Here is an 18,238-nt window from a genome sequence, read left to right on the forward strand (position 1 = left end):
AGCTGACCAAGCTTGGCTTCCAAGACGAGACTGGTTCCTTTGAGATTTTTAAGCATAGTTAATCCATTATTTGTTGGGAATATCTGTCATTCTATAGTTGCACTAGCTGAAAATCCCCAATAAAGACTTTTCAAGGGAAAAGTGCTCTTTAAGTCTGTACAACTGATCATGGCCAGGACCAAGTGTTGGAGATCAATTAGTTTCTGTGGGGTTCCCTTTAAAAGTCCCAAAGGGGAATCCTGTCCCCAAAGCCTGTTCCAGAGATAGCCAAGCACAGGTAGTACATGCAGCTTTACTTGCACTCAGCCCAACCAATATGCTTCAAAAACTACCCTTAGGAAACTTCCTGACCACCACCTGCCAAATTTCCACCTTAATATGGCCTAATGTAAGATTGCAACAATGTGGACATTGGACTAAGAACCTAGTTTGTTCCATAGGGTTGTTTCTCTAAAACAAACTGGAAAGGACCATTCTGGTCTCATATCAGCCCTAGAACACGGAGCTACTCTTTGTAGAGATTCAGCTAGTCAACCCTCCACTCAATGATGTAGCAACCTGGCAAAAGTAGAGTTGGAGGCTGTCCTGCTGTAAATCACTGGAATTGAGAGGAAAAAGAGAGAAGGAAGGAATGTAACTGAACCACTTCTAGTGGAAGATTTTTTGGGAAGATGGCCAGAGACAAACTTTCCTATGTACTCAGTTCCTAGTTGTAAAACAGACTGAAATAGGCAAATTGGGAAGACTGAGGATCAGGGCAGGCAGAGTAATTTGTGCATAGCAGGAACCAGAGGAATTCATTACCCCTTCCTCAGTTTAACCTGTCGTAACAAATAATACCCTAGGGAAAAACAGGATCAGGCCTTTTTTTTAAGCTCCCAATCCTTCTTCTGAAGGGAAGAGCACTTTATGGGAGAGAAAGCTCCAAAGTCAGCAAGCCTCCAATACATGATAAGCTCCCGAGCCCCTGCCCACCTAGGTGAATAGTAATAAGACCACCCCTTCCCTCTCACCATCCATCTTCTAGTATAGGGCTGGGAATTATAAGGCCTGTCAGAATTTGTTGGGACTGCAATTTCCAGCACATCTGTCCTCATTGGCACTGATGGCTGGAGCTATTGGGAGTTGCAATATAAAAAATCTGGAGGGCCACACAACTCCCACCCTTTTTCTAGTAAGTGACATTAGAAATAACATCTTAGACCGTGCCCCTGAATCCTACAATGTGCCTCACTCTGCCAAGTGACTAAGAATAGCTACCACCAGACTCAGATGTGCACAAACAGCAACTTTTTGGGGTAGGAAGAGTAGCACAGATATGTAAGAAAATCTCCTCACACACCACTTGTTCCACAGATATTTTCCTTTGTGTATACTCTTTATATATTCAGTTCTTTGCAGTGTTGGTACAAATAACAGACCTCATGGTGCCGAAGACATTCATCAAGCATTGGGCATCCCAGTGGAAAATCCCATTGCAGAGAGAAAAAGGCAAGGGCGCATGGCTTCGTGGAACCACACAGCACCCCCACCACCCCCACCACCAGTCAGTAGGCAATAAAAGCCACAGGTGGGCCACACTGGTTAGGGGATGATCCCCTGCTCTGCTTTAGTCCTTTGGCGGTAAGACCAATGCATTTACTCCAGAACCACAGTCCCTCCTGCTGCCTCTAGAGCTGCTTTGATCTTTTCTGCTTCTTCTTTAGGGATATTCGCCTTGATCTCTTGAGGAAGAGATTCCACCAGTTTCTTTGCCTACAACAGAAGAACAGTAGCTCTATTTAATAACTGTAATGGGAAATGGTGAATTCAAGAGAAGCTTTCCTACTACACACCATCTCTTGAGCTGCAGATGATAATTCAGTTCTAAGAAGACTGGACAAAGACAAGCAAACTTGCAATTAAGCAGAGATTTTGGCAAGAGGCAATAAACTACTTTGTATCAGACTCAAAATGGTTACAAAAATCATCTTGGAAATATCAAGCTTCATTGTCACCCCACCTGCTACTATCTTCAAGGATGCCAAGTTCATTTACTAACTCCCATAGTACTGCTTCATTTTTGTCCCTCCACATGAATGTCCCTTTGAAGCTCCTCTGCTTGCTGCCTCCTAGTGGCAGGATCAAGTGCTGACACTAGGACTCACATAGTACATAGAAGAGCCTAAGACACCTTACTGAAATACTGTGCAGAGGATGTCTTTCACAGATTTATACTTTACCCCAAATTAAGATGGTTGAAACAGGCAGAGAAGTTTGGTAAAAGTGAAAATTTATTATTATTATTATTATTATTATTATTATTATCCAATGCTAGCATCTTGGGGTCACCAGAATGACTGGTCACACAGGCAAATTAACAGTTTTTATGTAAACTGACATTAAAAATAAATAATAATAATAATAATAATAATAATAATAATAATAATAATAATAGAGTACTTTTGGATTGGGGACCACCAATGAGGAATTAAACACGAATGTCCCCCAGGTAGTGAGCCACATACCCTCAGGATGTTCAGAAGACATTATTATTTATAAAGGGTCCCTGGATGTAGTACTGGCCTTAATTGTGGGGCCTGGAAATATCTGTGAATAATCAAATGCGCAAAAAGACACAAAGGTGAAGGGGCCAACTGTACTTACCTGGACAAGGTTTAAGCCCTGCATACAGTTCTTCACTTCCTTGATCAGTTTCACTTTTTCTGCAGCCTTAACCTCGGTCAACTTTACTGTGAAATTGAGTTTCTCCTGCTTCTTGGGGACATCTTCCTCTTCTACTACCTGGAAGAGAAGAAACAGCCCACTCACAATCTGTGGCTAAAATATTTCCCAATCACAAAGCCTCATAAAGACACAGAAGCCAAAGGTCAGCCCAAAGTTGTTAGACTTTGCTAGACTTGCACTAGTTAGTCCTTTCTTATTTCCTCTTACTTTCCTGTGTTGAAAAAAGCAACTGCATTTTGTTATTGGAAACTGGCAGAGCTAAACTTAAGCAACTGCCACAACAGGTTGATTGCTGCCTGCCTGCTTACTTGTGGGCTTTCAGAAGCTTCTAGTTGTCTACTAAATGAAACAAAATCTGGTTGTAGTGCTCACGTTCTTAATCAACATAATACTGCAAAGGGGAGTGTTAATCTGTTAAATGTAACCTCTTGCAAGACTAACTTCTTATAAAAAAAAGGAGAGAATCTGGTGGGACATTAGACAGCTTTGAAGTTACATAAGTGCTTACTTCTACTTTTGTTAATGTTTCCATGTGGTCTAGGCAGATCTTTGAAAGTTTTTAGTTGGGAAACTGATGTCAAGAAAATCTATACGGTACTATACAGAATGTCCCTTGTCTCAGATATGGTTCTTGGAGAAGCTCAATAAAAGGGATCGTTCACTGACAACTGTGGATTCGTTGTACTCTTCTCCAGCCTAGGCAATTCAAAGAAAATATGTTTTAAGGGATTGTTTCTTAATGTGAGCCAGGTGGCCAACAAGACTTCCAGGTCTGTTTGACATAGCTGATTTCAACTTAGACTTTTTAGTGTAGCATTAAGATTTGGGACGCTGGCTGCACTGAGAGTTATTACAAGTGTTTGAATAAGAGGGGGGGGGGGGGGGAAACGTTGAAATATTTAATCATCAAAGTAGAGACTTCCTTATCTGGTATGACATGGGTCTTTGTGACCTGTACAACACTGATGGGGCTATCCCACATTATTGCAGGCTTAACATCACATTCTGGATCTGACTTTGGTTATTAGCCTAGAAAAAAAAGCTGACCTGAAAACAGATGATGCAGTAGTACTCTCTTTGTCACAGAAAGGATATTAACAGGTAAAGTGCAAACATTTCAAAGGAAGATTTGTGGATTCATATTTCCAAAACTCTCCACAGAATGCGATTGCTGATTTCAAGGGCTATTCTATAAACAGGTTGGCGGAATTCTAATGAGAACATGACTTCTCTCACATCCTTGCAAATATTTTTTCCTTATTTATGGAAAAGCTAGAAGAGGAGAGTTGACTGACACCTGACTGAACTCAAGAAGATCTTATCTAATAGGATAGACCATGGCAATGAAGAAGCTTTCTTCTCTGTCATTTGCCACAGCTATACTGATGTAGCATCATCTAGTCTGGCACATGTGTTCTAGATGGCCAATCACTTTCTGCATACTTAGTCAAAATATTCAAAGACCTTGCTACTTACAACCCATTGTGCCATGTTTGCAAGGTACTCATCAGCCCAGAATGACCCAATTATTTTGTCAAACTTTTAATGGTTTGCTATAATAGTCACAATTGGCCTCATTGCTCTTTAGATACAAAAATTAATCTCCTGGATGTCATGCATTTGCTTCTAAGAATATTGTTGAACCATTCCGTGAAAAAACAAACAAGTAATAGTAACATGAAGATGGCAATCCCAAGCACTACAGCTAAAATCAATTTTTTCCTGTCAGCCAGGGAGTTTATTTGCCCCAACATCCCTATCTCTGCATGCTGGGCATCTGTTACACAACAATAACATACAGAGATATTTTCATTTATTATTTATTTAAGACACTGCAATATCTGCTTCCAACCTATAAGTGCTCCCAAAGTGATAAACAAATAACAACAATGAAAACAGTACACAGACAAAATGTTCTCAGAACAAATTGTTCTAAAACAGTCCTACAATACAACAGTTAAAACAGAGCAATTTAAAACATAAAAGGCTGTGCAGAACACCACTATTTTGGCTGTCCACCAGAAGCTCAAAAAAGATGGAGCCAGCCTAATTTCCTTTGGTAGGGAGTTCCACAATTGGGGTTTTGCTACAGAAAAAAACATGTTATATGTACATACCAATCTAACTTCACAAAGTGTTGGGACATGTAATAGGGCCTCCTTGGAGGATCTTAAATTACTGGCAGACTCATATAGGAGAAGGCAGTCTTTCAAATATCCTGGCCCCAAGCTGTTTAGGACTTTGTAGGTCAAAATCTTGAATTGAACTCAAAAGAAGCCAGTGCAGTTCTTGTAAGACCAGGGTTGTGTGACCTCTAAAATGCACACCCAACACCAGCATGGCTGCTGCATTTTGTGGTAGCTGTAGCTTCCAAACACTTCTGAGCAGCCCATTTAAAAGTACATTACAGTAATCTAATTGGGTGGTAATTTAGGCATGGATTATTGTAGCCAGATCTGCCTACCCCAAGAGAAGACACAACAGTTAAAGCTGGGCAAAAGCACTCCTGGCCAATGTAGCAACCTGGTGTTCCAAGAGTAGATCTGGATCCAAGAATATGCCCAAGCTACAAACCTGATCTTTCAGAGGGAGAGCAACCCCATTAAGAAATGTAATCAAACAACACAAAAAATTTGATGGTAAGGAGGTAATTTTCAGGAAAATACCTGCTTAAATCCACTACAGACAAAAAGGTTCCAGAAATACTGCTTAACTAAAAAATAGATCAAGGAAGCTACACCTAGTTCACGGACGTTACAGTTATATGAAGAGGGTTGAATATCTTATCCCACTGAGAGAGAAAAATTCCTAAGTAGATGTTTGTAGCCATTCAGATTAGTCATAAAAATTAGGAATCATCAGCTACTTAGTTACCATTTCTACAAGCTGTGCAGCAGTCTCCCTGTTCCTGGAAAGCCTCAACAAGTTATTATGATAAATGAAAGGCAACAATAGTTATATTTCAAGCACAGCCCTTCTTCCACAACTCTCCCAAAAATGTGCCCCATTGTTAGGCAGATACAGTTTGTCATTCACATGTTTACCCAGGAGAAATGGCTATTTAATTCAGGTGAACATTAAGCTATAAGGTGGGCTTCTTACCGGAGTTACTGGTTGTGCTGATGGCATCATCCCAGTCATTGGCATTAGTCCCATATCTTGGATTTTGAGGGTTTTCTAAAGATACAAGCAGCATTATTAGGTAATTACTAACTTACATCATAAAGAAGAGAATGCAAACCAAAGCAGCTCATTCCATTTCTAAAGAAAGGGCAAGAAACCACCAACACTATGAATTGCCCAAGAAACATTTCACCCTGGTTTTATCACCACCCAGTTCCCCCTGCAAAGATTAGCACCTTCAACAGCTCGTTGAGGTCAGAGATCTCCAACAGGGTCAGGCTAGCAATGTCCTGCACTAGCTGCTGAATCTTGGGCGAGTACTCTTTGGGGGCACTGTCCAGAGGAGGGGTTGCCAGGGCTTCACTTTGCTGTGAGCAGGTACCCTTCAGCATCCTGATAGGACAGACTCGTGGCTGATGTTGCCTGTAGAAAGTCAGAGAAGAGGTCATTACATTTATGGTGCCCCATGTAATGATGCATGTAAGCCTGCCATTTCAGGAGATCAAGGAGAAGAACTGCAGAGGAAATGTTGAGATAGCCCAAGTAAGGAAGAAGTTATATGGAATGGTTGCTGTCATTACTGCAAAGGAAGGGGGAAAATATAGTTTCCAAAGTAAACAACAGTACAACTTTAATTATTACTTTTTTGAGATTAAAAACTTGAAACCATTTTCAAAAGTCTGAGAAATTATCTTATTATGTAATCTTATGAAGTAATTAGCTCTCACAAAGATATGTGCTGAGTGCAAGTATTGTGTAATACAGGGATAGCCCAATTTCAAGCTTGCATAACCCCCCTTTTAAAAAAAAAACAGCCTCTGTTCTGCTAGTACATTTTAACATTACTAATTAAACGCACACAGAATCTCTTTGTAGTCAAGTATACCTAATCTATGCTAACTTATCCTAAACATTCACTCTTGCTAAATGCATTGGACCAGTTTAAGGGCAATCTGGATTATTATTACTATTATTTGCAAGAATTGCAATAATTCTCCAGAAATGAGGTAACGATTAGGACCTGAAGGTGAACCTATCACCTGGTTTTCTTGGTGAGATTTGTTCAGAGGAGGTTTGCCATTGCCTTCCCCTAAGGAGGCTGAGAGACTGTGACTTCCCCAAGGTCACCCACTGGGTTTCCATGGCTGAATGAAGAATCAAGCCCTGGTCTCCAGAGTCATAATCCAACACTCAAACCACTGCGGCACAGAGGATCTACATTTCTAGTGTAGAAGCCATTAAAAGAGCAGTGAACCAGGAAGTTTCTTGTTCAAATCTCATTTTAAACCATAAATCCTCCAGGATGCTTACAAATATCCACTGAACTCAAGGGTGCGAAGAACAGCAGCAGCAACCTTTCTGCTAGGAATGAAAGTGGGCAGACAAAAGCAACCCCACACTGTAAATTGACATAACCCAAAGGATAATGAGATGACCAGTTAGCATCCATACATGGATTCCTATTAAAGGCATGGGAGCCAGAACTTATGCTCCACTGACTCTAATAGAGCTCTCCAGGGGCTCCAGGCCAGCCCCCAGAAGCATCACCATGGCAATAATAATGGGGGCCTACCCCACAGGACTTATAAAGTCTACCCCTAAACAAATGCACAGGGCAGAACCCTTGGTTATGCTGGTCATGAAAATGGCAGCAAAATATCTGAAGGTAGGAAGTACTGGATGATATACACATGTCCCTCCATATCTCTCTAGGTCCTCCAGTGCAACTCTGTGGTCAACGTTTGACATGCACTGGCCATAGAACTGCATTGGAGGAGCTACAAAGGCCTAGTAGAGTATTCTCTCTAGGAATCTCTAGGTCTTTCCGTGCAACCTTTGGTTAAAGTTGACCACAGAGTTGCACTGGAGGACATAGATATTCCTAGAGAGAACATATTAATCAAATCCATGGATAATCAAATCCGTGAATAATCAAAGCTGCAAATATGGGGGGATGAGTATAGCAGTACCTTTGGAGAGCAATAGCCTGGTTTGTAAATGTTAATGATGATAAAGTTAATAAAGATACAATAATAAAAAATAAAGAAAACTGCATCAAATGGGAGCCATTAACCCTCACTCCCCCCCCCCCCATGGCTCCAGGGTACTTAAGGTGCACCTCCGCTGTAGAAACAATGTAGTTTGACACAACTTTAACTGCTATAGCTCCCTCCTATAGAATCCTGGGATGTGTAGTTCGCTGAGGCATTACACATGGGCAGAGAAGGCCCAGAGACCTTGCGAAACTACAGATCCCAATATTCTGTAGGAGGGAGCCCTGGTGGTTAAAGTGGTGTCAAACTGCATTATTTTGGGACGTACTAAAACAAAGGACAGTACTTGCCCATAATAAGGAATCATTGGGGAATACTTGCCTATAGAGAGTCACTGGGGAAAACTTGTCCATAGGAAAACATGGGGATTCCTTGCCCATAGAGCATCATGGGGATTCCCTGCCCATAGGGGAATACTTGGGAATACGATGGGCATTTAATCCCCACGAGTCACTATGGGTAAGCAATGCTCAATGTTTCCCTATCAGCAAGTATTCCCCAATGATTCCCTATGTGCAAGCATTCCCCAGTGTCTCCCTATGGGCAAGTGCTGCCCTTTAGTAGGCTCCCATTATTTCTAGTGCAGAGGCGCCCTGAGGGCCGTCGTGGCGACGACTCTGGAGACCAGGGAAGGGGTTCCATGGAAGCCCACTGGGTGACCTTGAGGGAGTCACACTCTCTCAGCCCCAGAGGAAGCCCATGGGAGGATCGCCCCGGGGTGGCCATCGATCGGAAAGGGCTTGAGGGGACGCAGAGCGGAGAGGAAGGAGGCGCCCCTCGGTCGGCACAAGTCCTGGGAAGGCTTTCTATTCCCCCCAGAGACCCCAGGGCCTGGGCCTGAGGGGAAGCCGGGTGACCGCTACCGCTCCCTTCTCCTCCTCCTCCTCCTCCGCTTGTCCCTGGCCCAGCCGCCCTCTCCGCCTCCCTCTCCTACCGCAGCAACAGGCGGAGTGCGGCGCCCAGCCGGGGAAGCGTGGCCATGGCGGCAGCTCCAGCGGGCGCCCTTTTTCTCCAGCGCGCCAGCCGCAGAGGGCGCACAGGGGACGCTCTAGCCGCGCCCTCTCGCTGGTGGACCGATGCTCCAATCACCGACCAGCTTGCTCTGCGACGCGCTGGCCGGCCGGGGTTGAGCCTCTATGGTTGGCGGAAGTGATGTTTCAGGACCTTCCGCAGCGCCGCGCTAGGGATGGAACCTCTATGGTGTTGGTGTTGTTCTAGGTGTGTGCCTTCAAGATTAGTGGGCCTCGAGGTTTTTGAGACTTCAACTCCCAGAATTCCTGAACAATGAGCATACTGACTGGGACTTCTGGGAATTGAAGTCCAAAACATCTGGAGGCCCAAAGGTTGAAAACCACTACCTTAGAGTCTCCATGAATTGGAAACGACTTGAAGCAGTGGTTCTCAACCTTTGGGCCTCCAGATGTTTTGGACTTCAATTCCCAGAAGTCCCAGTCAGTATGCTCATTGTTCAGGAATTCTGGGAGTTGAAGTCTAAAAATTTTTTAGAGGACCAAAGGTTGAAAACCACTGCCCTAAGGCCTCTTATTAGATCACTGCACTATACTCTTATAGTGCTGCTATTCCACTTTTACTGCTCTATCTGCCTTTTCTTGCATTCTGGGGTTTGTAGTTCAGTGAGGCCTAAGAGCTCTCTGGCTGAGGATTCTAAATGCCCCTCCCTAAACTGCAAATCCCAGAATGCAGCCAGAGCAGTTGAAGTGGAATAGCAGCACTATAAGACATAAATGCGCTCTTGGAATAGCAGCACTATAAGAGTGTATCCCTCTGTCATAGGGATTTCCTTGCCAAGTTTCTTCAGAAGGGTTTTTGCTATGGCCTTTCTCTGAGGCTGAGAGTGTGTGACTTGGACAAGGTAACTCAATGGGCAGATATGATCAAGACAGAATTCAAACTCTGGTCTCCAGAGTTATAGTCCAACGCCCAAATCACCACACCAGCTCCAAACATTATGGCAGTGAGGCCCAAATTTTAGTCCTCCAGATTTTTTAGGACTTCGGTTCCCAGAATTCCTGGCTGTTGACCAAGCTGGCTGGGGCTTCTGGGAGCTGAAGTCCAAAACATTTGGAGGACTATACTGTCGTTTGGGCATCGTTGCTCTATAAACAGTGGTCCCCAAACTCTACCCTTTAAGAGATTTTGGACTTCAGCTCCCAGAAGCCTCAGCAGTGTTGGAGCTGAAGTCCAAAATCCCTTAAAGAGCACAGTTTGGGGACCACTGCTCTATAGAGGTGAATTTAGGTGCAAACATGTATGCCTCTGTTAGTTGCCATTGCAGTGCATGGTAATGGTAGTTTTATTAGTAACAGAGAAGAATGCAACATTTGGATGTGGATTTTTCCACCCGTGTGGGAGTCCAGCAGAGGAGAAGCGATCTGGAAATGGGAGATCTGGGACTGAAAACCTCTCTAGTGGTGGTGGCTTCAGAAGCTAATTTAGGGACTAGTAGGGCGTTCACTAATAACGGAAAACATCACAGACTTGGAACAATTATTAAGGAAAGTCAAGGAAGAAAGTGCAAAGGCAGGCGTACTGCTGCAGATAAAGAAAACAAAAGCAATGACCACGGTCCCGGAGGATCTAAATTCAACCTAGACAATTAGGAAATAGAAATAGTTAAAGAGTTCCCCTGCCTTGGGTCAAACATTGATCAGAATGAGGAGTGCAGCCAAGAAATGTAGAAGAATGGGAATGGAAAGGGCAGCCCTTTATATCCTACAGTGTAAAGATATACAACTCAGCACTACAGTTAGAATCACATTCCGCTCTACCATGTACGAATGTAAGATCTAGACAGTGAAGAAAGCAGGTAAAGGAAAATCAATTCATTTGAGATGCGATTCTGGAGGAGAGTACTGAGAATACTGTGGACAGCCAAAAAGACAAATGGGTCCCTGAACAAATCAAGCCTGAACTCTCCCTGGAAGCCAGGATTATGAAACCAAGGCTGCTGTACTTTGGCTACATCATGAGAAGGCAAGACTCACTGGAAAACAAACAAACAGTAATGCTAGGAAAGGTAAAGGATAGTAGAAAGAGAGGAAGACTTAATGCCAATAGCTAGACCCAATTAGGGAGGTCATGGGCTTGAATCTACAGGATCTAAGCAGAACAGTGGAGGATAGGGGGTCTTGGAGATGTCTCATCCACAGGGTTACCACAAGTTGGGGCCAACTTGAGGACAGTTAATAACAACAGGAGGTGTTCACTGAACCAAGGATTTAAAAGCTGGGACCATGTTGATGATGCTGATGTTACAGGCGTACAATTCAGATAACCCCATGGTGATAGGAGGAGTATTTAAAATTGTGCGCAGCACAATGAATAAAAAAACCAGACTTGGTGGAAAATGCATCAATTCACAGGCTGTTTCCTGAGTTCAATAAGGGATGATTAAATCAAGGATACAGTCCATACATGCTTGGAAGCAAATCCCATTTAAACCAATAAATAATACATTTTTTAAAATATGTGGGCTGAACACCTGAGCCAAAGGTCTCTGGAAACTGGTGATATTTTCTAAATGAGTTTCAGCAGCAAATAATTAATGGTGACTGTTAGAACTAGTACTGTTTGATCTCCTTTAGCAGTTTTTTTGACAGTGTATAATAATTGGACTACAACTCTGGAGAACAGGCTTTGAATCCCTGCTTGTCCCTGGAAATCCACTGGAGGATCTTGGTCAAGTCACATGCTCTCAGCTTCACAGGAAGGCAATGGCAAACCTCCTCTGAACAAATCTTGCCAAGAAAACCCTGTGATAGGTTTGCATTGGGGGTCACCATAAATTGGAAATGACTTGAAGAGCTAATTACTCCAATCCCTACACAACAGCAATGGACCGAACTAGAAGATTGTTCATCAATAGTTTCTCTTCATTCTGGAGATAATTTACTAGGTTCTATTGGTGCTGTTCAGCATCTTTAAAAATGACCCAGATTATGGAACAGAGGGCATATTTATCAAACTTGCAGATTACACCAAATTAGGGGTAGCTAATACACAGAGGACAGGCTCAAGATTCAAGATTACTGCACACATATACTTTTCTTTATGTTGTTGCTGTGAGCCTTCAAGTTGTTTCTGACTTATGACAACCCTGTCACAGAGTTTTCTTGGCAAGATTTGTCCAGAAAAAGTTTGCCTTTGCTGGCCTCTGAGCCTGAGAGGGTTTGACATGTCCAAGGTCATCCAATGGATTTCCTTGGCCAAATGGAGATTTGAACCCTAATCTCCAGAGTCTTAGTCCAATGTTCAAACCACTACAGCATGGTCTCTCACATCTCTGTATACAAAACCAAAATAACTCTGCATATGTAAGAAGTTAGTTCTAGTTAACTGTAGAACCAACTAGAGAACAGATTTCTTCTTTGTAAAGATTTGCTTTTTTGTCCCTTATACCTGGAACTGCCTTCCACAACACTGCAATGATGCCATCTGATTTGTTCTTTCAAATTCTTATTTGAAACCACCTTTGCCATTAATTGTATTAGAAATAAACACATTCTTTATTTTTTTATTGTATTTATTTCTTTAGTCTCTTTATTTTCTGTGTAGAGATCTCTTGAAAGTACCAGTCTTGGGCAGTGGAGGTGGAAAATACCATCCTTTAGTTATGATAGGAGTATTTAATAGTTTTTACATGTCCCTGGTACTCATGCCACAATTAGGAGAAAGTCTTGCAGAAGCACTTTTAAAAGCTTATTTTGCAGTGTGTGGAAACATTTGGAGGGGCTGCTAATAAGAAATAAAAGAGTAGAGAGAGGCTTTCTCTTTATACACAAATTAAGCACATTGAGGACAAGAGATCCATAAGGTATCCAAGTAATGTTCTACAACCAGAGCACACAGCCATTGCATTGAAGCACTCACCTTATTCTCTAAACACTTCATCAAAAACATGGTGGTGAAGCATTGCTGCCCTGAGTGCCATCTCTGTGCCATTAATAAAAATTACTAACTTCCTCTCTGTCCTAGGACACAATATTTTTCAATTTAAATGAGGACATTAAAAATGCTGGCCAACTGAATTTTCATAATTAATTGACATTGCCCAATTTGCAAAGTGTCAGGAAAAAACCTTCTTCAGTATCTGTTATGATGCTTCAAAACAAAAAGTGATTTATCTTTTAAATTCACCAATTTACTTCTTTCTTAGTGGGAGATGTTTGCATCTAGAGATACACCCGGGACTGAAATAGTAAGAGTATTTCTATTTTGATACAGTCAAAGGTGGTAGAGATGGCTGTATTCTGCTTTCAAGTCAACATCAATTTATTACAACCCTGTGAAAGAGACATCTCCAATACTTGCTATTCTCAGCCTCTCTGCTCAGGTCTTGCAGGCTGAGGTTTATAACCTCCCTGATTGAATCTAGTTATCTGGCATGTGTTGTTGTTGTTGTTATATTTATTTATATCCCATGCTTCCCCCAAAACTGGGATGAAGGGCAGCTTACAATATTAAAAAACAGTACAATTAAAAGCATACAAAATGGTACATTACAAGTCTATTTAATTAAATGTGTTAAATTAAAACAAATTGCATGTTAAAATAATAAAATACAGTTAAAAAGGTGAAAATGTTTAAAACACTTTAAGACAATGCAACATCCCAGCCCATTATTTAAAAACTTTTTGTTTTAAATATCTCTCTGAAAAGAGGTCTTCCTCTCTTTCTACTGCCTTCTACCTTTCCTGGCATTATTGTATTTTCTAATGCCTTCTCATGATGTGGCCAAAGTATGACAGCTTTAATTTCGTCATCCTAACTTCCAGGGAATGTTCAGGCTTGATCTATTCTAGGACCCATTTGTTTTTCTTTTTGGCCATTCATGGTATCATCAGCACTTTTTTCCAGCACCTCATCTCAAATTAGTTTATTTTCTTTCTGTCTGCTTTTTTCACTTTCCAGCTTTCACATCCATAATGGAGAATAAAATGCTCTGGATGATTCTAACTTTAGTGTTCAGCCAAAGGTTTCCAAGGGGAAAATGTGACTGAATCAACTGAATACAGTTCTATCACATATTGAAGAGAAACAAATTAATGTGGCATAATTTCTATTAGATTGGCCTATTTTGTAACTTATCAGATCCATGAAGCTGGGACAACACATGCCTTTGCGTCACCAGACAAGTTCATCCTGGTATAATCTCCTTTCCTTTAATAAATCTAGCTTAGGGCATCTGAGTAGAGCAGGAGGCATCAGAAGGCAGGCAGTAGTCCTTGGAGAAGAGAACAAGGCAGCCCTTCACTGGCAGCAGCAAAGATGCTGGTCTCTCCCATGGCTGAGCGAAACAAGGAGAACATTCTGGAAGTGCTAGCTGACTATGTAGATGATACATGCTCTGCTTTTGGGCTGGAACTGGGCTCTGGGACAGGACAGCATGTGGTACACTTTGCCCAGGCCCTGCCCACTGTCATCTGGCAGCCATCAGAGATCAGTCCAGCTTCTCAACAAAGGTACATCAGGGTCTGTGATGTTGGCATAGCTTAGATACAGTAGGAATGCTGTGAAAATTGTGCAGTCTTCCAAATGTTATTGAGCTGCAGCTCCTAGCATTCATCACCATTGGTAATGCTGGCTATAACTGCTGTGTCATGCAGTTCAGCAATACTGAGAGTTGCACAATTCTTACACCAGGGATGATGGATTATGCTCTGCCTTCTTCCCTTTTGTCAGAAGACATAGGAGTGGTATGACAAAATATGCACTTAGAAGTGGCTGCATTGAATCTGTGGGTAGCAGAGCAGGAGAAACTGTTAATAAGTATATGGTATTGCTTTCCACGATGCTGCAGCCTTTTTTGAAAGCTCATGCCGAACGAGTCTCGAAGATAAATGACAATGCAGAAAGAACCACAACCCAGAAACATCACCCAAGGAGACTTTCTGCTGTGCTTTCTGCAACCGGACTTGTTTATCTCAGATTGGCCTTTTTAGGCATCAACGCGCTTCTAGAAAGCGCAGGATGAGTCCTTCCTGAATCTTCGTTTGCGAAGTAAAGCCAGACGGATTGCTTGTGCTTGGTAGCCAGGCAATATCATTCAAAAAATAGCTAGATCAATGATAGAGACTGTATGGTTCTCCAGACATCACTGAAATATTATGAAATATAGCCAATCATGTGCAAAGCTGGGTATTGCGGTCCAACTTTGGGGGACAAAACTGTCCCTTTCTTTGAGCTAGATCCTGGTTTACCCATTGTTCTCTGCTAGACCAACCTTCCATCTGTGTATATTCTTGGTGAGCAAAAGAATGAAATGATGTCTGACCTATGGTTGGCTAAAGATGGTGTATTACAAAATAATGTTGTAGTAAATTATGATTTGTCCAGTTATATGCAATGAGTCTCTGCTGGTTTTATCACTTGATTTGGCTAAGGCTGCTTAATGTGTTTGTGTGTGTAGATCTTATGTGCCAAAACACAATATGAGAAATAAGGAGTTTTGGAACTGTCATATGGACACTTAGAAACCGTGATTATATTGCATGAAAAAATGTGAAAAGAAGGGACCACTGCCAGCTTTGAGGGACAGGTCACAGGCTGTCTAAGGAGTTTTTTAAAGTGGCAAACAAATGTATGCTCCAGCTCTATTAACTTTTAGCACAATATTCATTACAATTTGCAAAAAAATCCAGAAGGAAAGGAAATAGAAATGCAGAGGGAATGAGTGAGATGGAAGAGAGGTCGATAGTTGCAGGGAAATAGCTATGCTACAATACAGCCTCAAGAAAAGGAAGCAGGGCTGGGGATTAACTATTTGTTGCAAATAAATTTAACAAGTGAAGTAGAAGTTGTTTTTTTTAATACAAGGCGATTCAAAAAGAATGGTGCAAAAATAAAGCTATTCTTATTCAGAATTGCACCATTATTTTTGAATTATCTTGTATAAGGGATAACGTATTGCTGTTTTCCAGTCAGAATGTACATAATAGGTGTCTGCCATCTCTCAGAAAATGTTAACACTCCCTTAAGTGAAAGTACTAAATGATATAAACAACTCAAAATTGGTTGGTTGGGTGTGACAGACTGAATTTCTTGTCACCAACAATGTCCCCTGTATTAGTCCCACTGGGTATTTATTGCTCGTTCCATGTCTGCTCCTTTAAGTTTAAGAATCAGAGTTGAAGATGTCTAGCTGTCCCATCACCGAAGCACAGCAAAGTTTACACCAGACTGATTCCTGCTTATCCTTAAAGTATGTGCTCATACAACTTCCACTGACAAATTGCCCTGTTGTCTGAACTCATCTTGTATCTGAGTTCTGAGTTAGGACTGTGAAATCTCATCTCCTCCCCATTTTTGTAAGTTATAGAAAGCTTACAATACCCATCTTTCTTCTCAGTATCTCAGCTTACATCCGTGCCACCAAGGTGAGCAATGTCCGAGAGCCCCTCTTCATAGATGTGTCACAGCCATGGGACCAGTGGGCTGGCCTGGGTCAAAGCTGTTGCGACTTCATTGTCATTATCAACGTGGTACACATGACTGATCAAGGCCTAGAGGTACTGTATATAATATAAGAACCAGGGAAAAGCTACACCAATGGTATTGGAGTTGACCCTTGCTTGGGGTTATTATTTGGGACTATTATTTAGTGGGTTATATAAAACAAGCTGGTTAGTTTCATCTGACTGCACATTTGCTGTTGTTGTTGTAGGGGATGTTTAAAGGCATAGGACAACTGCTGAAACCAGGAGGTATTTTCTTGGCCTATGGTGTAAGTATCAGAAGCCCATTCTAAGCATTCACAGTTAATGTCCAATATGAAAGTGATCCTTTCAAGAAAGCAAGGACTCAGGCATTTAAAGACCAAATGAACCTCATATTATCCAAATGTTACCTTCAAAAACAGTGTATGTCTTGTTCTGTAGGCAAGTGGAGAGCTGCCCACCTTCTAGCTCCTGCTATTTCAGCCCAAGCAGAGCCTCTCTTTCAGAACTACCACAGGGCAATTCAAAATCTCTTGCTCTAATAGCAAGGAAGTCATTTCACCTGAAGCTTATCTATTTTGATGTAGGTTTTAAAAAACTGATTATAACATTTGTACAGTACAGATGTGTCTATGAATGGGAGGTTTGTGGGAGGAGACACAGTTTGTATTTGTAACAAACTGTATCCATAAAGAACCGGTGGGGCTTATCAACTACCAGAATGATCCTATAGCTATCTAGATGACAGTAGATGAGAACTCCCATCAGCCCCAGCCAGCATGGCCAATGCTCAGGGATGATGGAAACTGTCACCCAACACATGGAGGGGCTATATTTTCTCCACTCATTAAAAAATATAAAGCCAGTGTTATCTATCCAGGCTCTACTTCATCCAACCATAGAGACTGGCTGGAAAATAGCTCTTTTTCCAGTGCTGTTCTAAGGCTTTTAGTCCCCACCTCCCCAAATCTATTATAGAGCACAACTCTGGGGTACTCCTGTCTCTTTGGTGACTAAGTAGTAATTCTCATGCTGTTTACACTCCACAGCCTTTTGCCATTAATGGAATCATCCTCCCAGAGTGCAATGTGAAACTAGATGAAATGCTCCAAGCCAAGTAAGTTAAAGTTAAGTCTTCAACAAGATTCTCTTTTGCATGCCCACCAATGCCTGAGGAGATGTTACATTATGGGACTAAGTAAAGCTATTACATGGAAAGTTTCATTCCATCTATTTCCATCACCATTATATTTAACACAGAACATGAGTTATGGATATAGTGCAACAGGAATCCCTATACTTCATCTTCCTTGCCCTGTAAGATTGTGTACTGCCTGTAGTTTACTGTTTTCCTTCCTTGGAATAGGTTCTAAGGCTGTTTCAAGGAAGCTGCATATTCCAACTCCTAATGCAATACTTTTATGTGGCAGGAATCCTGAATGGGGACTGCGAGATGTGGAGGAGCTCCGTCAATTGGCAAATGTCAATGCACTCTGGCTTGAGCGCATGGTAAGAGGCAGAGGCTACACCACCATAACGCTGGTAGTGATGAAACAGAACTGCTGCATAATTATGACTGTCCTTAGTCCTTTGTCTGCTATTTCCCTCCTCTGGCTTCCATTTTGCATGTGTCCATCCTACTATGTCCTGTTCAGTTCAGTGCCTTTTTTCTCCCCACAGCTGGAGATGCCCGAATACACCAAATGCCTGATCTTTCGGAGGAGGGAGTTTTGATCTCTGGCTACAGGCTGGATAGCTCAACTAGCACTGTAGTATTAAAGAATATTTAAACATTAAATTCTTAAATAACAATGGATGCAGCTGTAGTTTCTTTGAAAATTAGGTTTTAAGGCATGTCTTCTCTGTGCTCCAGGTAGC

General features: G+C 41.9%; 2 protein-coding genes across 3 annotated transcripts; one reads left to right on the forward strand and one right to left on the reverse strand.

Moving 5' to 3' along the window:
• Positions 1-1,359: 1,359 nt before the first annotated feature.
• Positions 1,360-8,947, reverse strand: MRPL12 (mitochondrial ribosomal protein L12). Its single transcript, XM_089538442.1, has 5 exons — positions 8,839-8,947; positions 6,087-6,273; positions 5,830-5,904; positions 2,647-2,784; positions 1,360-1,755 (listed from the first exon to the last, which is right to left on the reverse strand). The coding sequence occupies exons 1-5, from the start codon at positions 8,883-8,885 to the stop codon at positions 1,639-1,641; spliced, it is 564 nt and encodes a 187-aa protein (XP_089394568.1). The 5' UTR covers positions 8,886-8,947; the 3' UTR covers positions 1,360-1,638.
• A 5,193-nt stretch (positions 8,948-14,140) lies between these two features.
• On the forward strand, positions 14,141-18,120 carry LOC149322277 (methyltransferase-like 26 B). 2 transcript variants are annotated; one of them, XM_089507929.1, is made up of 6 exons: positions 14,141-14,386; positions 16,273-16,432; positions 16,588-16,647; positions 17,410-17,477; positions 17,791-17,869; positions 18,041-18,120. In XM_089507929.1, exons 1-6 carry the CDS (start codon positions 14,193-14,195, stop codon positions 18,092-18,094), a joined length of 615 nt encoding a protein of 204 aa, XP_089364055.1. In that variant the 5' UTR covers positions 14,141-14,192; the 3' UTR covers positions 18,095-18,120. The 2 variants fall into 2 exon arrangements, with proteins under 2 accessions (XP_089364055.1, XP_089364063.1); XM_089507937.1 differs by having other exon boundaries at positions 16,273-16,300.
• The last annotated feature ends 118 nt before the right edge of the window (positions 18,121-18,238 follow it).

This window comes from Sceloporus occidentalis, unplaced genomic scaffold (assembly GCF_023333645.1).
Source record: "Sceloporus occidentalis isolate IW3139 unplaced genomic scaffold, rSceOcc1.0.p SCAF_1, whole genome shotgun sequence".
In the NCBI taxonomy this organism is placed as follows: Eukaryota; Metazoa; Chordata; class Lepidosauria; order Squamata; family Phrynosomatidae; genus Sceloporus; species Sceloporus occidentalis.